This window comes from Convolutriloba macropyga, chromosome 13 (assembly GCF_964194025.1).
Source record: "Convolutriloba macropyga chromosome 13, txConMacr16.3, whole genome shotgun sequence".
Classification (NCBI taxonomy): Eukaryota; Metazoa; Xenacoelomorpha; order Acoela; family Convolutidae; genus Convolutriloba; species Convolutriloba macropyga.
This window is the reverse complement of record NC_134480.1, coordinates 11,631,769-11,654,331: the sequence shown is the minus strand read 5'-3', so window position 1 is coordinate 11,654,331 and position 22,563 is coordinate 11,631,769. Positions and strand designations below refer to the sequence as shown.

The 22,563-nt window shown below is 39.9% G+C and overlaps 1 protein-coding gene and 6 non-coding genes across 7 annotated transcripts in view; 1 reads left to right on the top strand and 6 right to left on the bottom strand.

Moving 5' to 3' along the window:
• Nucleotides 1-22,563, top strand: part of LOC142351621 (ATP-binding cassette sub-family C member 4-like) — a 152,563-nt gene that overhangs the window by 52,902 nt on the left and 77,098 nt on the right. Inside the window, exons 5-6 of the mRNA XM_075403758.1 lie at nucleotides 4,779-5,006; nucleotides 9,431-9,592. Of these exons, the coding sequence (XP_075259873.1) occupies nucleotides 4,779-5,006; nucleotides 9,431-9,592 (390 nt within the window). The remainder of the gene's footprint in view (nucleotides 1-4,778; nucleotides 5,007-9,430; nucleotides 9,593-22,563) is intronic.
• On the bottom strand, nucleotides 9,957-10,028 carry Trnap-ugg (transfer RNA proline (anticodon UGG)). Its single transcript has one exon. It is a non-coding gene; the product is annotated as a tRNA-Pro (tRNA).
• On the bottom strand, nucleotides 16,462-16,534 carry Trnaa-agc (transfer RNA alanine (anticodon AGC)). Its single transcript has one exon. It is a non-coding gene; the product is annotated as a tRNA-Ala (tRNA).
• On the bottom strand, nucleotides 17,212-17,284 carry Trnaa-agc (transfer RNA alanine (anticodon AGC)). Its single transcript has one exon. It is a non-coding gene; the product is annotated as a tRNA-Ala (tRNA).
• On the bottom strand, nucleotides 17,962-18,034 carry Trnaa-agc (transfer RNA alanine (anticodon AGC)). The gene has a single exon. It is a non-coding gene; the product is annotated as a tRNA-Ala (tRNA).
• Nucleotides 19,462-19,534, bottom strand: Trnaa-agc (transfer RNA alanine (anticodon AGC)). Its single transcript has one exon. It is a non-coding gene; the product is annotated as a tRNA-Ala (tRNA).
• On the bottom strand, nucleotides 22,080-22,152 carry Trnaa-agc (transfer RNA alanine (anticodon AGC)). Its single transcript has one exon. It is a non-coding gene; the product is annotated as a tRNA-Ala (tRNA).

Genomic DNA, 22,563 nt, shown 5'->3' with positions numbered 1-22,563 from the left:
TGCGTGAACGGATTTCCTTTTTTAGGTTTTAAACTTATTTGACCCTCTTAAGCAATTTAATGCCCTAATTTTAGTTTTTATCAATTCAAGTTGTTTTGCTGAAATTGGAGTTTCTGGAAACTACTGTTCTTTGTAACATTTTGTTTACCCATTTACGTCGACTGGAATTCGCGTTTTGGTTGTTTTGTCAGCAAAATTTTTCCTTGTTTGGCCTGCTTTTTGTCTACTTTTAACCTTCAACGTTCGTAGGTTTTTTTCAACCATTATTGTGTTTGATGTCAATGGAAGCGTCTTAAAGTTTTCCTGCGACGTCCGGCGACGTTTTTCTGAACGTCGTTCTGAGCGGTTTTTATTTAACCTGTTATTCGTTTGGGTTTTGTTTTTCATTTTTAAAATTAAAGTTTAGCTTTTTTTGTTGACCGCCTGCATTTTACTGTTTCTTTCTTAAATTCTCTTATTCAAGTTGTGACTTCTGCCATTAGTCTAGCAGTTAAGCTAGAGAGTTTTCAAGTTCGTGAAATTCTGCTCAGTATTTATTTGGAACTGTAATTGTGCTTTCTGAAGCCAGTTAATGTCTTATTTTTAAATTTGTTTTATGCATTTTAGCAAACACTGTTTTTTGTTACATATTGATTTTCGAGTTATTTGGTGGTACCCTGTTTTTTAATTACTTTTATCAGCTTTTTTTCTAGTTTGGCTTATTTTTCTCTGCGTTTTGGATTTTTAAGTTTAATTATCTTATCGTTTCTTTTCCTGCCTCTGAGAAATTTTTAATTGACTAGCAAGAGTTTGGCCTGTGAATGGCTTTTGCCATTAATTTCTGGTTTTAATGTATATTGGACCAGTGCAGAGAATTAAAATCAGGTTGAAGTTGTTTTTTATGACAACTTTAGTTAAACATTTTTCATTTTTTGGCGTGATTTGCCATTTTAGATTTTAACGTTCTTCAATTGTCTTGGTTCTTCAAGGTTATCAATGTCATTGGCTGTTATTTCCATTTTTTTTAACTGAAACAATTCAGATGAACAGAAACACTAGGCTGTAATTTTTATTTACAACTTGTTGTGTATAGTTATATCCAAATATGACTTTCAAATATCCGAACAAGTTTTCGGCTATATTTGGATATTGACAATTTCTTTAGTTTATTGTATTTTGGCGGTTATAATTTTTGGGCTGGTTATGATTCTGATCTTCAAAATCTTAGGTTAAGTTTCAGAATTTATTTCAATATGTTCTTAATCGATTGATATGAATTGCCTTTTAATTCTCTGTTCTGACATTTAAGTTGATTGTGGAACTTAGATAACAGTCAAATTGGAGTGGTGATTTTCGTGACACCGAACTAGTAACGGGAGCAAAAAGAGCGGTTTTGCGGTGTGAAATTCTTCTACCTTGTATAGACTGGAGAAAGCAGATTTTTGGGTCGGAAGATTTTCTTTGTTCAGTCTCCGTATTTTGACAGTAATTCGCAGTTAGTTCGCACACGCTTTTTAACGATTCCTATCTGATGTTTTTAAGGTTCTCAATGTGTATCCAATGGGTAATTACTTGTCGACTGAAGTACTTGAAACAGTTTCCTACAAAATATGGGTGCATTTTGTTCTCTGTTTCAATTTTCGGCACGTTGTGTGCGTTTTCTATTTACGCGCTGCTTAGTCCTTAAAACGGTGTTACGATATTGCGATGATTTAATTACAAAGAGATCATTTATCTTCGGACGTATGGATGATTTTTGAGTTTTGCTATCTTCTGAGTCGTAAGAAGGCTGCAGATAATTTTTTTTATTGCATTGTTCAATTTGTTCAGTTATTTGAAATTTCAGTTGCGTTTTTTGATGATTTTTTACACCATTTTTTTATAGAACAAACAAGTGAACTTGAAAAGTCATTGTCTTGATTTTGCTCTAGCAAACGGCGATCGAATTGGTCCACGTGCTTTGTTTGTTTGCTAGCAGCTAAAGGGAAGCTTTGGGAAACTAATAGGAAAAATTATTCGGGATGAGGGCTTGGTGTTAGCGTGAAACAGTTTATTTTTTAGAATCACATACCAATATCCGTCAGAAGATCAGGCTCTCGCTGATCTGTTTTGAAACGTTTATCTTTTCAGCATTTACACAAGAAACCATTCAAGAGGCATTTCAGAGGCAACACAAGCGTCTTCAAGGGAAAAGATAAGAATTATGTACTTGAGTACTTATTCCCCATGAGCTCGCCTAGCTAGTTTTCCCCAAATCCTAACTTGGGACTACATCTGTCTCTAAATGAATTTGAAAGCAGCGTGAAATGCATGGAGTTCGATGTGTCGTCTGCTTTTAAATAATAAGTTTTTTGAGGTGGCGCAAGTTAGAGTTGTTCTAACGAGGCATTACTAATTGTATCGATAGCAGTTTGGTTTAGGTAATTTTTCTCACTTTTTGAAGAAGGCATAGCTGTAAGCGAATTGCTGTACTAGTGGATGGCCGAGATCACCAATCTCAGGGACTCGCTCTTGCTTTACTCAATCAATGCCTGTAGTAATCTGGACTACCTCCGACTAAATATCTTTTGTAATAATTAGTGAATCAGCTACAATGCCGCCTGCGCGCGAACCTTAAAGAGCAACCGCTGAACCTTAGATAAAATTTTTGATGCCATTATTAAATGGCATTCAATCAAAGGCTTCTCACAGTGCCATCCATCGGTTGAAAGCATGACCGTGTGTTTGCGCTAGCTCAACATGACTCTAGTCTGGGTTCAACAGCAGCTATGTTGACATCGTGACTATGTTTATTTGAACTAATTTTAGTTTGATCTGTTTTTTTATAATTAACCGAGAAGCGATAGCGGTTATTATTGGGGACATCGTGGTTTTGTTACAATTCAAAGAATTTGAATTGTATGGGGGCGCTGTCTTTCTATAAAGATCTGTTCACACATTTTCATGATTAGTTCGTGATTTTCATGATTAGTTTTTGATTTAAGTCAATATGGAGTTGTGATTTTGGTCACGCCGAAACAGGAAATGGAGCGAAAAAGCGAGTTGTTTTGCGGCGTGAACTTTTTTCGCTCTAATTTTAAAGTAGAGTGAGAAAACGGTGTTTGAACAAAAAGTCGCCTTCTCGCCTGTGGTTTTTTGTTCACATGCGGCAATTTCACTCTGATTTTTAATGTTTTTTTCAATTTTTTGGATCAGATTTTTTTCTAAATGCTTTTCCCAATCCGTTCATAGTCCATTCTAGGCCTTGTTTTTTGTTGGAACCATGTTTCCATAGTGGTTTTTGTTCACATGCGGTATTTTGACATTGATTTTCTGTTTCTTAAAATTTTTTGATCTGATTTTTGAGAAATGGTTTTCTGATGTCACACATAGTTCGTTCTAGGTCTAGTTTTTTGTTTAGTCAATGAATTTTCTTTGAATTGTACGTCTGCTATGTTTTTTTAATTCGTCATCTCCATCGATTCTTTTGACCTGACTTCTTGGAATTGTCTTTTTCAATGACTTCAGTGAATTCTACTGCTCTACAGTTAAATTATGTGTGCGTGACGTCATTTCTGCTTTTAGGTAAAATACGTGACTTACCTAACTCAAAAAATGAGTTCTGAAATCACTTATGGAACTTTAAATTTTATGAACATTTATTAGTTAAAGAGCAATAGTGTGCATCTAAGTAGTGCCAAACTTATATGCCCTAATTTTTGAGCATTAGTCTTGGGTTTTTGATTTCAAATATCAATTTTGAAAAAGCTTTTTCATGGTTTTTTCCTTACAGTCCGTATGTCTCATAAAATTGACAGTGCGAATCTAACCAAAAAGTCTAGTGGTCTATTAAAGGACTGGTGGCCGATCTGTCTATCTTATTTTTTTAATTTCGATTCAATCTGCCGGCGATGTTTTTAGTTGAACTGGTGTCGAGTGATTCCGTAATCTGCCGGCGATGTTTTTAGTTGAACTGGTGTCGAGTGATTCCGTAATCTGATTTAAAAAACAAAAACATCCTTGAGTTTTATATCAAAAAAAATTGTCATTACAAAAATAAATTATAATTGTATTTAGGTAAATGGGTTTCAAATTCTACTGCTAGTCAATTTGAATTACGTTGCAATGTTCGAATAGTCAAGTTCCAACAAACTTTTGCTTTTTGTGGAACCAAACCATTTTGATCATGTAAATAGCCTACTTTTTAGTAATTACCTGAAACCAAATTGGAAGATATCATTGTTCTCTTGGACATTGCTATTTGTAATACCAAAACCACTAATTGTCTGAATTAATAACCAATTCAGTTTTCTTTCTGTTCGGTAATTAGATACTGCATCCTTTGGAAAGGGTACTTTTATGCAAATTTCAACTTAGTTAGCCTAATGTCGCTCGTTTCCATGCCTGCTCAAAACGCGTATCCTTAAACATGGGTCGTGATAAAGCCCCAAAAAATCGAGTGTTTATTCTCGATTTTTTGGAAAGTGGCAACGTAATGTGAGATTATTCAGTCAAAGTGCATTGAGATATCAGATATGATTAGAGTGAATGCTCATGAGTTATAACGTGAAACTCAATATTCTGTCAGTTCTTTTGTTTTTGTTTCAATCCCAATTGATGTCAACGAGGTCCTGACTTAAATTTACCACGGCTCCCCAAAATAAGATGAGGTTATAAGCCAATGACCGCACCGGTTGTTTAAGAGCATGTTTTTCGACGTCAATCGGTTGTTTTTCGATTTCAATAACTTGTTTTTTCACTTCAGTTGTCAAAATTTTAGTATAGTTGTCCATATATGCTTGAGGTTTTTGCATGTTTAGGCATCTATAATGACAGCTACTGCCTTCCTACTCGGAGGGTTGCTTTCGGCGCTGACTGATATTGACGAGAACCCGTCAGATGACGCAACACTGCGTCTCTGGGGTTGCTTTGTGGGCATTCTGGTCTGCACTTTTGTGTACCCACTCATGCACCCTGTCACCTTCTTCACAATGTATCAGTTGTCGTACAAATTGCGAATTGTTCTCACTGTGCTCATATATAGAAAGGTAAGTTTGCTCGGAACTTTTCACCGACTCGGTGGAATATGACCATTTATAATTGCATAATTGATATTTTTTACGTCATCGTAATGGGAATTTTTTAATTGAAATTAATAATAGGCTAATCTATTATTGGCCTATACCAAACAATAGCATTATTAGTGCCAAAACTAACATCAGTTGATTCGTGCACCTAAGGACAATTTTGTTCACGATGGAGGGAGGGCGGTATGGGAGGAGGAATGTGACTGGCTGACCTTATTTGGAGTTTGCAAATTCGGTCAATTTTAGTAAAGTTAGTGAGAAAGTGGATCATGACATTAGTTTTAGAATGTACTAGGCTACAAGTTGAGAAATCATTTTGCTCTGCTGATATAGCGAAAGGTTCTCTTGAAATTGCATTGAAGTTTGAAAAATAATGAATGATTCGGGTTTTTACTCCATCCATCATATGATCTGTGACTAGTTTGTGAATTTTGAAGCTACGAGTAGTGAAACAGCTACTGTTAAAATACGTGTAGTGCTTATAAAAGTGATTATATACCAAAACGCAATTTCGATCAAATTTTTCAGTAAGATTTTTGATGCTGTTAATCTGTGATCTATTTGGTTGTGGTTAAGGCATGTTTTTTCTGCTCATAATGTGTATCTTAAGGTGTTAACTTCGCTATTGGCGGTCATTTTTGTTCAATCTCAAGAAAATTTTAATTCTTTTTTTGAATGCTGTCTTCCGTGATTCGAAGAAAGTTTGGCTTTGATATCGTTTTCTGGGATTTTTAATTGCTCTTGAACGAAGAGCAATTAAAAACCCTCTTTAAATCGTAATAGTGGTATATGTTAACCTCTAATATGGTTATTTTTAGCCCAATATTGAAATTCTTAGTCCCATTTAGGCCCCCTCCCCCGGCTGAAGCAGGCTGCAATTGATTAGAGCTCCCACTAGTTGTTCGAGAGCAATTCTTCCGACGTTTAGTCGGTTATGTTTTTGCTGTACGGAATCTATCTAGTGAACGACGAGTTTTTCTTTTTAATGTCATTTCCTAATTGCAAAAATTATTGTAAACATGTGTGTGTTTCTTATGCATTTTTTGATGCTTGACCGTTTTCTTCTGTAGCACTCGGTTTCACTTCTCTAGTTACTTTTGCATGCTTGACTTTTGATTTTTGTGTGATTTTAATTGCTCGTATTCATAAATTGATTCTTTCCAACATAAAAGTGGTTGTGAGCCAGAAAAGTATATAGCCCGTGAAGTGTAGTGGTTAATGTCAAAAACTCACTCAAGCTGTTGCGGGGATTGGACCACTACCTAGTCAGAAGTTTCTGCACCGTAAAATTTTTTCTAGCTTCACTCTAAATTGTTTGCCTCCGCATTCGTTCCAGAGTTTTTAGTCCAACATTGGTCTGTTTATGTTTATCGTATTAGATCTCATTATTAGCTGTCGTTTCTGCACCAAGAAATTGTCTAATTTTTTTGCAGTTTATTTCTCGTATTTTCCTAATTTATTTACTAAATAGTTTTTCGGCGTTTTTTGTTAGTTTTAACGAAAGTGTTAGGGTCTTTCTTTCTACAAATTATCTCCGCCATAATAGCTGCGTTGGTGTTTAACTTAAGAAGGATTTACTTTATTTGAAAAGCTCTCATTTTTTAATTAATTCTTTTTTATTTTGCTTTTTTTTGTTTTGTTTTTAGTCAATCGCATACCAAAATTGCTGCAAATTTCGTTTAAAAGGGATAAACTGGTGAAGCCTGATCGCATCTCTCTTACAGCTTTAGTAGGTTCTTAGTGTACGGTTAACCAAAGCTACTGAAGTTGAATCCGGCAACCTACTCTATACCTATTCTTTTTTTTCTTTGTCTGATTTAAGTTTTCTCCGGTCACGAGTTTTGGTAAAGGGGCAACAACTTTGATTGATTAATTGTTCTTAAACAAAGTTTAGCATTTTTATCGGTCCTGTGGCCTTTTTTAGCGCAATTTTTTGCTTGACGGGTTCTTTGTGTGACCCATTTGACTTTTGGTCCTGAAAAACGGACGCCAAGCCACTCCCTAGTCAGAAGTTTTCGCACTGTAAAGTTTTTTCTAGCTTGACTCTAAATTGTTTGCCTCCACATTCGTTCCAGAGCTTTTCGTCCAACATTAGTAGGTTTATGTTTATCATAATAGATCTCATTTTTAGCTGTCCTTTCCGCACCAAGAATTTGGCTTATTTTTGCGGGTTATTTCTCGTACTTTCCTAATTTTTTTTACTAAACAATTTTCAGGCGTTATTTGTTAGTTTTACGAAAGTGTTTTGATCCCTCTATTACAAAGTATCCCTGCCTTAACAGCTGTGTTGGTGTTTAACTTAAGAAACATTTACCCAATATAAAAAACTCTAATTTTTTATTCGTTTCCTTTTGCTCAACATATTTGGTGAGACACAAACTGAAAAGATCTGGCGATCGAAGTTCCGAAGAATTCAAGATCCGATTCTTTTTCGCTTCAGTCAATCTTTTCTAGAGGTTTTCCAACCATTGAATTTTTGAAGTTTTTCACAAGTCGTTTTTGCCAGTGTTGTGTCCTCGTCTGCCATCTTTTATTGAAGAAAATTAACCCTTTCCTTTTATTTGAAAAGAAAGTCAATTTGGAAAAAATGCAATCTATATACATATAGCAGAATTGAGATCTCTTCTGCTGGTGGCACCCCCGATTACTTTATGCTACTCCAGTTACAGAGCATGTGCTATTATATTGTGAATCATTGGTTAAAAATACGGCAAGTGCGTCTGGGGTTTGCAAATAATATGCACCCACCATGCTCGGGGGAGCGCAGACAAAAAAGATCCCAAAAATCGTTCAAAGTTTTTAAAATTAAAAACGGTTCATCAAAAGAGTTTCATCAGGAAATGAAAAGGGCTGACGGTCTGCAAAAGTGATTTTCTTGTTTTTTTTAATTGCAATAATAGGATTTATTTATTTCCCCCAAATCAATTGAGACCTAACCTAGAATATCTTGACCAGCGTGCTGGCACGGGAGTGTAATTACAGTATGTGGGTGCAACTATAAGCACTAATTGGTTGGGGGTATAGATCTTGAATCTTATTTTATTTTCCCAATAAAAAAGTGGTCACTTTTGCTAGTAAAATGCTTTGACGGCTGCGAAGCTGCAAGCTGAGCAAAGCTATATTGCGGCGTTCTTGGTGTTTTTTCGTCGACTGATGCTCTTTTTCGTTTTATATCTGTTTACACGTGAAGACTTAACATTTCAGTTTCAGACGAAAAAAAAGTGGCCTTAGTCACAAAAAAAGAGCAACGCTGCTCATTAAAAGAACAGTCTGAAATGTGTGGAATAATAAGAAAAAGGGCATCTGAGAACAGGCCGCTGTGACCTAATGCTGTTCCGCTGCGATTACGCAGGAACAAATTATTATTATTATTCAACATTTCCTAATGACTTTTTCCTCTCACTATCGGCGTTTGGGTGTGTGACATCGTTTCTCTCTCTTTCTCTCTCTCTCTCTCTCTCTCTCTCTCTCTCTCTTTCCCTCTCTAGCAAAGGTTTGAAGACCATTTTGGCGATTAGATATTGATCCTTTGTGGCTTACCTCACTAAATAATATGACTTTTGCACTTTAAAACTTAAGTGGAATTTGAATTAGTTTAATGTCAAAGGAACTCATATGTGCAGTAAAGGTCCCTAATAAAAGGCTTCTGCGGAATGAATTTTAACAAGCTCTTATACTTTATTGCTGAATGTTTATTACCTAGCTTTTTTTCGCAGCGTCGGTTTTTTTTTCAATTTAGATCTGTTTCTATCTCTTATACGGCACGCAAGTCTATTGTTTCGCAGCTATTCCGGCAATCTGCCGGCTGTGTTGACTGAACTTGTACAACGCCTGTTTGGAAATGGTTACATGACCCTTCTAAAGTCACTTCGAAACTCTGGCAAATATCTCGAAACGCTTCGCGGTTCTCGATGAATGCCAGAATTTCTCAGTGACTTTATCAGAGTCACGTAATCAATACAAATTTTGTTAGCATACTGGTTACTCCTGAAGGAAAGATGTTTCAAGTTAAGGAAAAAGTTTTTTTGGATCTATTCTGTTTCCCCCCCACCTTAGTGAGCTTATGTTTTACGCCCCCAGGAGCACGTGCTATTTTCTTACATAGTAGGTGCTATACAACACCATATAATTTGTAACGGTGCTGGGGGCGTAAAAAAACACGAGGGGACCAAAACAGAATAGATCCGTTTTTTTTTGCTAAACGACCCCCCCCCCCTCAGCATATATCTTTTAGGCCCCGGGCTTTCATGCTGATTTTTTACATAGTAACGATATAACAGTACATTATTTGTATCCGGGCCATAAAACGGGGGGGGGGGGGGGGTGAAAAAGAATAAATCCGAAATTTTTTGGAAAGGCTGTTTCTACGACGTAGTTTAGTTTAGGTGCTGCATTTGAAGAATTACATGTTGTGTCAAACTAACAGTGGGGAGGTGTTGAACATCATCTCAACTGATCTTGGAAAAGTGGACTTCCTCGGATTGTTCATCGTATTCTTCCTCGTTTTCCCAATCTATTTTGTGGGAAAAGTCATTGCATCATACTTTGTGAGTTTTCCTTTTCCTTCTGATTTTGGCTTTTCCTTTTCCCGGCTTGAATATGAAGATCTATTCTGCCCCTCCCTGGGGGTTAATAAAAAGCACTTGGAGGAAGGGAGAGAATAGATCCGAATCAATAATTGATATTTCACACCGTTCTAATAGTATAAAGGAATTATAATGGCTAATTCGCAGCTCCTACTGGGTTCTACAGGGAAAAAAAACAAGGAAAGTTCATACAGTAAAATTAAAAGGCATTTTTTTTCAGGGGAAAGAAGTTTGAATATAGCCTTATTTCACAAAAAGACAGCATCGCTGAAAGTTAGCAATGATCTCTGCAATGTTGTTTTTTCACCTCTGGCGAAAAAAGTTCGGGGACAGCCGGGGATTGAACCCGGGGCCTCTCGCACCCAAAGCGAGAATCATACCACTAGACCACTGTCCCTTGAGTTCATGTAGAGGTCGCGGATGCCGTAATGTCAAAAAATTTTTCCGAGATCAAGTTCTCTGATAATCTCGTTTCTCAGTTCTATTCTCCAGCGGAGACAAATTCCTGCAAAAATCTAAATTGTTCGGATCTTTTCCGTTTGTGCCCCCCCCCAGTACGTTATGCACCCCCCAGTTACAGAGCACGTGTCATTACATAGTAAATCATTATGTAAAGATATTGCACGTGCGTCTGGGGGATGCAAATAATATGCACCCATTAAGCTGGGGGGGCACAAACGGAAAAGATCCGTTTCTTAATCAGTGACGCGTAAATTTGGGGCAGCCGGGGATTGAAAACAGGACCTCTCGCACCCTAAGTGAGAATCATACCACTAGAACACTGTCCCATTGTTACAGTAGGAGTTCTAACTGTACAACTGACTTTGATCAGGCTCCCTTTGGATTAATTGTGAAAAATTAGGTTACCAAAAGAAACGAAGTCGTTATGACACACTCACCATGTAGCTGTTTTTTTACACAATTGCATGGAAAATGGGCTCGAAGCTGGAGACAATCGAGGATTTATCCCGGGGCTTGCTGCACCCTATGTGAAATTCAGGATCTTTTCCGTGTGTTCCCCAGCTTTGTGGTTGCAGATTATTTGCACCCTCAAACACGTGCCATATTTTTGTATAATAATTTAAAATGCATCAAGTCTTTGCAAGTTAAATGCGTCATCAAAGTTCGACTTTTATCGTTTCCTCTTGAAAAAAAATAAGTGTTCGGGGACAGCCGGTGGTTTGAGCCCGGGGCCTCTCGCACCCTAAGCGAGAACCATACCACTAGACCGCTGTCCCCGTGGTTACAGTGGGAGTTCTAAATTTGAAACTGGCTGTTTTTCAGGCTCGCTCTTCATTTATTGTGAAAAGTTAGGATAGCAACCGAAACGTTCCTGCAGAAGCAACTTTACAGAAATTTTCCTGCAAAATTTTGAATTTCATTGTTTCCTCTGGTAAAATAAGTCTTCGGGCAGAGCCGGGGATTGAACGCGGGGCCTCTCGGACCTCAAGCGAGAAGTATACCACTAGACCACTCTACCATTGTTACAAGGGGAGTTCTAACTTTGCAGTTGGCTTCCATCAGGCTTGTTGCAACTGGCTTTGATGAGGCTCGCTTCAGGTTAACAACAGATTCGAAGACTTTTTGACATTCTCATCATTTAGCTGTTTCTTTTACACAATTGCTTGGAAAATGGGCTTGAAGTTTTGGACAATCGAGGATTTATCCCGGAATTTTCCGCACTATGCGAAATTCGGGATGTTTTCAGTTTGTGCCCCCAGCTTAGTGGGTGCGTATTATTTGCACCCCCAAACACCCAGCCCCATATTTTTACATAATAATTTAACATGTTATGACACGTACTGTGTAGTTGCGGGGGAGCATAACGTACTGTGGACACAAACGGAAAGGATTCGAAATTCATACCATTAAACCACTGTCCATTGAGAGACGCAGATTACTGTTGTGAACCGAGTTAAGTGTCTGGTTCAAGCTCCTCAAGTTCGAATGTCCGAATAAATCTTTCAAGGTTAACTGCTTCGTAAAAGGGTTGCTTTGACGGCTCACAGCTGTTGAAATCGGATTTATATTGAACAAGGTTTTCTACATGACATTGTATTTTCAGAAATATGGTTCATATAAATATTTTCTGTCTATGCGGGGCATGACCCCGGTACCTATCGCATGCTAAGCGATTTGTCTGTTTTGTGAACAACAACCCCGTTAACATACTCATTAATTTTTTCTTGTTTTACGAAATCGGTTCCAAAATGGGTGGCAAGTTGGGGACAGACTGGGGTTTATCCCGGGTCCGCGCATCCTTAGCAAATTTCATGCAACTAGACCCTTGTTTTTAGAAAGAGGGTTTGTTACTAGGAACTTTGTTTCTGTTTCAAGCTTCGCAATTTTGAAGGTTGCAAGCAATTCTGCAAGTTTTGTGTTTCATCAAAAGGTCGACTTTGATAGTTTCCGGTGGTAAAATAAGTGTTCGGAGAGTGAACTCTGGGCCTCTCGCATTCAAAGCGAATTATAACACTAGACCACTCTCCCCTGATTGCATTTGAGAGTCGCGAATGTCTTGATGTCAAAAAGTTTTTCCGAGAGTGTTCTCTGAAAATCTTGTTTCTGATTTTAATTTTCCATCGTAGACGGTGACGTGTGCCTTGGAGACAGCTGGGGATTGAACTCGGGGTCTAAGCTAGAATCTTACCAATAGACCACTGTCCCCATGGTTACAGTGGGAGTTCTAATTTTACATCTGGCTGTTTTCAGGCTCGCTCTTGATTTTTGCGAAAAGTTAGGTTAGCAAAAGAAACTTTCCTGCAAAAGAAACTTTCCGGAAATTTTCTTGCAAAACTTCAATTTTGATCGTACCTTCTGGTGAAATAACTATTCGGGACAGCCGGGGAATGAACCCGGGGCGTCTCGCATCCTAAGCCAGAATCCTACCACTTGGGAAATGTTCCATGGTGACAGTGGGAGTTCAAACTTTGAAACTGGCTTTGTTTAGGCTCGCTTTTGAGTATTCTGTAATCTGATAAACTAAGTGTTTAGGCGGAGCCGGGGATTGAACCCGGGGCCTCTCGGACCTCAAGCGATAAGTATACCACTATACCACTCTACCATTGTTACAAGGGGAGTTCAAACTTTGCAGTTGGCTTCGATCAGGCTCGTTGCGACTGGCTTTGATCAGACTCGTTGCAGCTGGCTTTGATCAGGCTCGCTTTGGATTTCAGAAATATGGTTAATATAAATAATTTCTGTCTATGCGGGGCATGACCCGGTACCTATCCCATGCTAAGCGATTTTTCTGTTTTTTGAACAACAACACTGTTAACATACTCATTAATTTTCTCTTGTTTCACGAAATTGGTTCCAAAATGGATGGCAAGTTGGGTACAGACTGGGGTTCATCCCGGGTCCTCACATCCTTAGCAAAATTCATGCAACTTACCTCTCGCATGCTAAGCGAGCGCTCTACCATTTCAGCTACACCCCCTATGATACCGTATCATACTGCTGTTCTTTTACACCGTTCCTTAAAAAACGGCTCGGACGTTAGGGCCAGTTGTGGGTTCAATCCGGGACTGTGAACATATTTGTGAACTATTGTGAATCTTGTTAAGTTTGCGGTTCAAGCTTCTTAATTGTGAAGGTTAATGTAAGTCTTCAGTGAATTATTTTTTCAGTAATCTGCTAAAATAAGTGTTTAGGCAGAGCCGGGGATTGAACCCGGGGCCTCTCGGACTCCAAGCGAGAAGTATACCACTCTACCATTGTTACAAGGGGAGTTCTAACTTTGCAGTTGGCTTGGATTAGGCTCGTTGCAACTGGCTTTGATCAGACTCGTTGAAACTAGCTTTGATCAGGCTCGCTTTGGATTTAGTGTAAAAAAATAGGTTAGCAAAAGAAACGAACGACTTTTTGACATACTCATCATGTAGCTGTTTCTTTTACATGTTTCCTTGGAAAATGGGCGTGAAATTGGGGACAATCGAGGATTTGTGCCGGAACTTGCGGCACCCTTTGCGAAGTTCAGGATCTTCTTCGTTAGTGACCCCAGCTTAGTGGGTGCGTATTATTTGCACCCTCAAACACATGGGCCATATTTTTACATAACAGTTTAACATGTAATCACACGTCCTGTGTAGTTGCGGGGGAGCATAAAGTACTGGGGACACAAACTGAAGGGATTCGAATTTCATACCATTAAACCACTGTCCATTGAGAGACGCAGATTACTGTTGTGAACCGAGTTAAGTGTCTGGTTCAAGCTCCTCAGGTTCGAATGTCCGAATAAATCTTTCAAGGTTCACTGCTTCTTAAAAGGGTTGTTTTTGACGGCTTACAGCTGTTGAAATCGGATTTAAATTGAACAAGAGTTTCTATATGACATTGTGTTTTCAGAAATATGGTTTATATAAATAATTTCTGTCTATGCGGGGCATGACCCCGCTACCTATCCCATGTTAAGCGATTTTTCTGTTTTTTGAACAACAACACCGTTAACATACTCATTAATTTTCTTTTTTTTTCACGAAATTGGTTCCAAAATTGGTGGCAAGTTGGGGACAGACGGGTTCATCCCGGGTCCTCACATCCTTAGCAAAATTCATGCAACTTACCTCTCGCATGCTAAGCGAGCGCTCTACCATTTCAACTACACCCCCTATGATACCGTATCATACTGCTGTTCTTTTACACCGTTCCTGGAAAAACGGCCGGCAGGTTAGGGACAGCGGGGGTGCAATCCGAGACTCTGAACCTATTTTTGAACTATTGTGAATCTTGTTAAGTTTCCGGTTCAAGCTTCTTAATTGTGAAGGTTAATGTAAGTCTTCAGTGAATTATTTTTTCAGTAATCTGCTAAAATAAGTGTTTAGGCAGAGCCGGGGATTGAACCCGGGGCCTCTCGGACTCCAAGCGAGAAGTATACCACTCTACCATTGTTACAAGGGGAGTTCTAACTTTGCAGTTGGCTTGGATTAGGCTCGTTGCAACTGGCTTTGATCAGACTCGTTGAAACTAGCTTTGATCAGGCTCGCTTTGGATTTAGTGTAAAAAAATAGGTTAGCAAAAGAAACGAACGACTTTTTGACATACTCATCATGTAGCTGTTTCTTTTACATGTTTCCTTGGAAAATGGGCGTGAAATTGGGGACAATCGAGGATTTGTGCCGGAACTTGCGGCACCCTTTGCGAAGTTCAGGATCTTCTTCGTTAGTGACCCCAGCTTAGTGGGTGCGTATTATTTGCACCCTCAAACACATGGGCCATATTTTTACATAACAGTTTAACATGTAATCACACGTCCTGTGTAGTTGCGGGGGAGCATAAAGTACTGGGGACACAAACTGAAGGGATTCGAATTTCATACCATTAAACCACTGTCCATTGAGAGACGCAGATTACTGTTGTGAACCGAGTTAAGTGTCTGGTTCAAGCTCCTCAGGTTCGAATGTCCGAATAAATCTTTCAAGGTTCACTGCTTCTTAAAAGGGTTGTTTTTGACGGCTTACAGCTGTTGAAATCGGATTTAAATTGAACAAGAGTTTCTATATGACATTGTGTTTTCAGAAATATGGTTTATATAAATAATTTCTGTCTATGCGGGGCATGACCCCGCTACCTATCCCATGTTAAGCGATTTTTCTGTTTTTTGAACAACAACACCGTTAACATACTCATTAATTTTCTTTTTTTTTCACGAAATTGGTTCCAAAATTGGTGGCAAGTTGGGGGCAGACGGGTTCATCCCGGGTCCTCACATCCTTAGCAAAATTCATGCAACTTACCTCTCGCATGCTAAGCGAGCGCTCTACCATTTCAACTACACCCCCTATGATACCGTATCATACTGCTGTTCTTTTACACCGTTCCTGGAAAAACGGCCGGCAGGTTAGGGACAGCGGGGGTGCAATCCGAGACTCTGAACCTATTTTTGAACTATTGTGAATATTGTTAAGTTTCCGGTTCAAGATTCTTAATTGTGAAGATTAAAGTAAGTCTTCGATGAATTAACATTTCATCGAATGGTTGATTTTGGTTGCTCATAGAAGGTGTTGAAATCAGATCTAAGCTGAGCCACGGTTCTCTTCATGGCAATTTTTTAGGCATATGGCAAAACTACTAGAAATTTAGTAGAGGTGCGCTGCATCGGTCGCCGTCTCTCCCATGCTAAGCGAGCGCTCTACCATTTGAGCTACACCCCCGTTGATAGCTCACGGTTTTGCTGTTATTTATCACCGTTCCTTGAGAAACGGATGGGACGTTGGGGACAGCGAGTGGTTTAATTCGGGACTGTGAACCTATTTTTGAACTACTGTGATTCTTGTTAAGTTTACTGTTCAAGATTATTATTTGTGAAGATTTAATTAAGTCTTCGATGGAGTTGACATTTCATCGAAAGGTTGATTTTGGTTGCTCATATGAGGTGTTGAAATCAGATCTAAGCTGACCCACGGTTCTCTTCATGGCAATTTTTTAGGCATATGGCAAAACTAGTAGAAATTTAGTGGAGATGCGGGGCGTCGATCCCCGTACCTCTCGCCTGCTAAGCGAGCGCTCTACCATTTGAGCTGCACCCCCGTTGATGGCTCACCATTTTGCTGTTATTTTACACCGATCCTTGAGAAACGGGCGGGACATTAGGGACAGCGAGGGGTTTAATCCGGGACTGTGAACTTGTTTTTGAACTATTGCGAATATTGTTAAGTATAGTGTTGAAGATTCTTATTTGTGATGATCATATTAAGTCTTCGATGAATTAACATTTCATCGAAGGGTTGATTTTGATTGCTCATAGGTGCTGTTGAAATCAGATCTAAGCTGACCCACGGTTCTCTTCATGGCAATTTTTCAGGCATATGGCAAAACTAGTAGAAATTTAGTGGAGATGCGGGGCGTCGATCCCCGTACCTCTCGCATGCTAAGCGAGCGCTCTACCATTTGAGCTACACCCCCGTTGATAGCTCACCTTTTTGCTGTTATTTTACACCGATCCTTGAGAAACGGCCGGGACGTTAGGGACAGCGAGGGGTTTAATCCGGGACTGTGAACCTGTTTTTGAACTATTGCGAATATTGTTAAGTATAGTGTTGAAAATTCTTATTTGTGATGATTATATTAAGTCTTCGATGAATTAACATTTCATCGAAGGGTTGATTTTGATTGCTCATAGGTGCTGTTGAAATCAGATCTAAGCTGACCCACGGTTCTCTTCATGGCAATTTTTCAGGCATATGGCAAAACTAGTAGAAATTTAGTGGAGATGCGGGGCGTCGATCCCCGTACCTCTCGCATGCTAAGCGAGCGCTCTACCATTTGAGCTACACCCCTGTTGATAGCTCACCTTTTTGCTGTTATTTTACACCGATCCTTGAGAAACGGCCGGGACGTTAGGGACAGCGAGGGGTTTAATCCGGGACTGTGAACCTGTTTTTGAACTATTGCGAATATTGTTAAGTATAGTGTTGAAAATTCTTATTTGTGATGATTATATTAAGTCTTCGATGAATTAACATTTCATCGAAGGGTTGATTTTGATTGCTCAGAGGTGCTGTTGAGATCAGATCTAAGCTGACCCACGGTTCTCTCCATGACAATTTTTCAGGCATATGGCAAAACTAATAGAAATTTAGTGGAGATGCGGGGCGTCGATCCCCGTACCTCTCGCATGCTAAGCGAGCGCTCTACCATTTGAGCTACACCCCCGTTGATAGCTCACCATTTTGCTGTTATTTTACACCGATCCTTGAGAAACGGCCGGGACGTTAGGGACAGCGAGGGGTTTAATCCGGGACTGTGAACCTGTTTTTGAACTATTGCGAATATTGTTATGTAGAGTGTTGAAGATTCTTATTTGTGATGATTAAAGTAAGTCTTCGATGAATTAAATTTTCATCGATTGGTTGATTTTGATTGCTCATAGGAGGTGTTGAAAACAGATTTAAGCTAACCAAGGCCTCTCTTCATGACAATTTTTCAGGCATATGGCAAACCGAGTAGAAATTTAGTGGAGGTCCCGGGCCTTGATCCCTGTACTTCTCGAATGCTAAGCGAGGGCTCTGCCATTTGCGCTACACCCTCGTTGATAGCTCAGCATTTTTCTGTTAATTTACACCGTTCCTTGAGAAACGGCCGGGACGTTAGGGACAGCAGGGGATTTAATCCGGGACTGTGAACTTGTTTTTGAACTATTGCGAATATTGTTAAGTATAGTGTTGAAGATTCTTATTTGTGATGATTATATTAAGTCTTCGATGAATTAACATTTCATCGAAGGGTTGATTTTGATTGCTCATAGGTGCTGTTTAGATCAGATCTAAGCTGACCTACGGTTCTCTTCGTGACAATTTTTCAGGCATATGGCAAAACTAATAGAAATTTAGTGGAGATGCGGGGCGTCGATCCCCGTACCTCTCGCATGCTAAGCGAGCGCTCTACCATTTGAGCTACACCCCCGTTGATAGCTCACCATTTTGCTGTTATTTTACACCGATCCTTGAGAAACGGCCGGGACGTTAGGGACAGCGAGGGGTTTAATCCGGGACTGTGAACCTGTTTTTGAACTATTGCGAATATTGTTATGTAGAGTGTTGAAGATTCTTATTTGTGATGATTAAAGTAAGTCTTCGATGAATTAAATTTTCATCGATTGGTTGATTTTGGTTGCTCATAGGAGGTGTTGGAATCAGATTTAAGCTAACCAAGGGTTCGCTTCATGACAATTTTTCAGGCATATGGCAAAACTAGTAGAAATTTAGTGGAGGTGCGGGGCATCGCTCCCCGTACCTCTCGCAAGCTAAGCGAGCGCTCTACCATTTGAGCTATACCCCCGTTGATAGCCCACCGTTTTGCTGTTGTTTCACACCGATCCTTGAGAAACGGCCGGGTTGTTAGGGACAGCGAGGGGTTTAATCCGGGACTGTGAACCTGTTTTTGAACTATTGCGAATATTGTTATGTAGAGTGTTGAAGATTCTTATTTGTGATGATTAAAGTAAGTCTTCAATGGATTAAATTTTCACCGATTGGTTGATTTTGATTGCTCTTAGGAGAGGTTGAAATCAGATCTAAGCCGACCCACGGTTCTCTTCATGGCAATTTTTTAGACATATGGCAAAACTAGAAGAAATTTAGTGGAGATGCGGGGCGTCGATCCCCGTACCTCTCGCATGCTAAGCTAGCGCTCTACCATTTGAGCTACACCCCCGTCGATGACGCACCATTTTGCTGTTGTTTTACACCGATCCTTGAGAAACGGGCGGGACGTTAGGGACAGCAAGGGGTTTAATCCGGGACTGTGAACCTGTTTTTGAACTATTGCGAATATTGTTAAGTATAGTGTTGAAGATTCTTATTTGTGATGATTATATTAAGTCTTCGATGAATTAACATTTCATCGAAGGGTTGATTTTGATTGCTCATAGGAGCTGTTGAAATCAGATCTAAGCTGACCCACGGTTCTCTTCATGGCAATTTTTAAGGCATATGGCAAAACTAGTAGAAATTTAGTGGAGGTGCGGGGCGTCGATCCCCGTACCTCTCGCATGCTAAGTGAGCGCTCTACCATTTGAGCTACACCCCCGTTGATAGCTCACCATTTTGCTGTTATTTTAAACCGATCCGTGAGAAACGGCTGGGACGTTAGGGACAGCGAGGGGTTTAATCAGGGACTGTGAACTTGTTTTTGAACTATTTCGAATATTGTTAAGTATAGTGTTGAAGATTCTTATTTGTGATGATTATATTAAGTCTTCGATGAATTAACATTTCATCGAAGGGTTGATTTTGATTGCTCATAGGTGCTGTTGAGATCAGATCTAAGCTGACCTACGGTTCTCTTCATGATAATTTTTCAGGCATATGGCAAAACTAATAGAAATTTAGTGGAGATGCGGGGCGTCGATCCCCGTACCTCTCGCATGCTAAGCGAGCGCTCTACCATTTGAGCTACACCCCCGTTGATAGCTCACCATTTTGCTGTTATTTTACACCGATCCTTGAGAAACGGCCGGGACGTTAGGGACTGCGAAGGGTTTAATCCGGGACTGTGAACCTGTTTTTGAACTATTGCGAATATTGTTATGTAGAGTGTTGAAGATTCTTATTTGTGATGATTAAAGTAAGTCTTCGATGAATTAAATTTTCATCGATTGGTTGATTTTGATTGCTCATAGGAGGTGTTGAAATCAGATTTAAGCTAACCAAGGGTTCGCTTCATGACAATTTTTCAGGCATATGGCAAAACTAGTAGAAATTTAGTGGAGGTGCGGGGCATCGCTCCCCGTACCTCTCGCAAGCTAAGCGAGCGCTCTACCATTTGAGCTACACCCCCGCTGATAGCCCACCGTTTTGCTGTTATTTCACACCGATCCTTGAGAAACGGCCGGGTTGTTAGGGACAGCGAGGGGTTTAATCCGGGACTGTGAACCTGTTTTTGAACTATTGCGAATATTGTTATGTAGAGTGTTGAAGATTCTTATTTGTGATGATTAAAGTAAGTCTTCGATGAATTAAATTTTCGTCGATTGGTTGATTTTGATTGCTCTTAGGAGGTGTTGAAATCAGATCTAAGCCGACCCACGGTTCTCTTCATGGCAATTTTTTAGACATATGGCAAAACTAGTAGAAATTTAGTGGAGGTGCGGGGCGTCGATCCCCGTACCTCTCGCATGCTAAGTGAGCGCTCTACCATTTGAGCTACACCCCCGTTGCTAGCTCACCCTTTTGCTGTTATTTTACACCGATCCGTGAGAAACGGCTGGGACGTTAGGGACAGCGAGGGGTTTAATCAGGGACTGTGAACTTGTTTTTGAACTATTGCGAATATTGTTAAGTATAGTGTTGAAGATTGTGATGATTATATTAAGTCTTCGATGAATTAACATTTCATCGAAGGGTTGATTTTGATTGCTCATAGGTGCTGTTGTAATCAGATCTATGCTGACCTACGGTTCTCTTTATGACAATTTTTCAGGCATATGGCAAAACTAATAGAAATTTAGTGGAGATGCGGGGCGTCGATCCCCGTACCTCTCGCATGCTAAGCGAGCGCTCTACCTTTTGAGCTACACCCTCGTTGATAGCTCACCATTTTGCTTTTATTTTGCACCGATCCTTGAGAATCGGGCGGGACGTTAGGGACAGTGAGGCGTTTAATCCGGGACTGTGAACCTGTTTTTGAACTATTGCGAATATTGTTAAGTTGAGTATTGAAGATCTTATTTGTGATGATTATATTAAGTCTTCGATGAATTAACATTTCATCGAAGGGTTGATTTTGATTGCTCATAGGAGCTGTTGAAATCAGATCTAAGCTGACCCACGGTTCTCTTCATGGCAATTTTTCAGTCTTATGGCAAAACTAGTAGAAATTTAGTGGAGATGCGGGGCGTCGATCCCCGTACCTCTCGCATGCTAAGCGAGCGCTCTACCATTTGAGCTACACCCCTGTTGATAGCTCACCTTTTTGCTGTTATTTTACACCGATCCTTGAGAAACGGCCGGGACGTTAGGGACAGCGGGGGGTCGAATCCTGGACTATGATTCTGTTTTCGAACTATTGTGATTCTTGTTAAGTTTACTGTTCAAGATTCTTATTTGCGAAGATTTAAATAAGTCTTCGATGGAGTTGACATTTCATCGAAAGGTTGATTTTGATTGCTCATATTAGGTGTTGAAATCAGATCTAAGCTGACGCACGGTCCTCTTCATGGAAATTATTTAGGCATATTGCAAAACTAGTAGAAATTCAGTGGAGGTTGCGGGGCGTCGATCCCCGTACCTCTCGCATGCTGAGCGAGCGCTCTACCATTTGTGCTACACCCCGTTGATAGCTCACCATTTTGCTGTTATTTTACACCGATCCTTGAGAAACGGCCGGGACGTTAGGGATAGCGAGGGGTTTAATCCGGGACTCTCAACCTGTATTTGAACTATTGCGAATATTGTTAAGTATAGTGTTGAAGATTATGATTTGTAATGATTATATTAAGTCTTCGATGAATTAACATTTCATCGAAGGACTGATTTTGATTGCTCATAGGAGCTGTTGAAATCAGATCTAAGCTGACCCACGGTTCTCTTCATGGCAATTTTTCAGGCTTATGGCAAAACTAGTAAAAATTTAGTGGAGGTGCGGGGCATCGCTCCCCGTACCTCTCGCATGCTAAGCGAGCGCTCTACCATTTGAGCTACACCCCCGTTGATATCTGACCGTTTTGCTGTTATTTTACACCGATCCTTGAGAAACGGCTGGGACGTTGGGGACAGCGAGGAGTGTAATCCGCGACTGTGAACCTATTTTTGAATTACTGTGATTCTTGTTAAGTTTACTGTTCAAGATTCTTATTTGTGAAGATTTAAGTAAGTCTTCAATGAGTTGACATTTCATCGAAAGGTTGATTTTGGTTGCTCATATGAGGTGTTGAAATCAGATCTAAGCTGACCCACGGTTCGCTTCATGGCAATTTTTTAGACGTATGGCAAAACTAGTAGAAATTTAGTGGAGATGCGGGGCATCGATCCCCGTACCTCTCGCATGCTAAGCGAGCGCTCTACCATTTGAGCTACACCCCCGTTGATGGCTCACCATTTTGCTGTTATTTTACACCGATCCTTGACAAACGGGCGGGATGTTAGGGACATCGAGGGGTTTAATCCGGGACTGTGAACCTGTTTTTGAACTATTGCGAATATTGTTAAGTATAGTGTTGAAGATTCTTATTTGTGATGATTTTATTAAGTCTTCGATGAATTAACATTTCGTCGAGGGGTTGCTTTTGGTTGCTCATAGGAGCTGTTGAAATCAGATCTAAGCTGATCCACGGTACTCTTCATGGCAATTTTTCAGGCATATGGCAAAATTAGTAGAAGATTAGTGGAGGTGCGGGGCGTCGATCACCGTACCTCTCGCATGCTAAGCGAGCGCTCTACCATTTGAGCTACACCCCCGTTGATAGCTCACCATTTTGCTGTTATTTTACACCG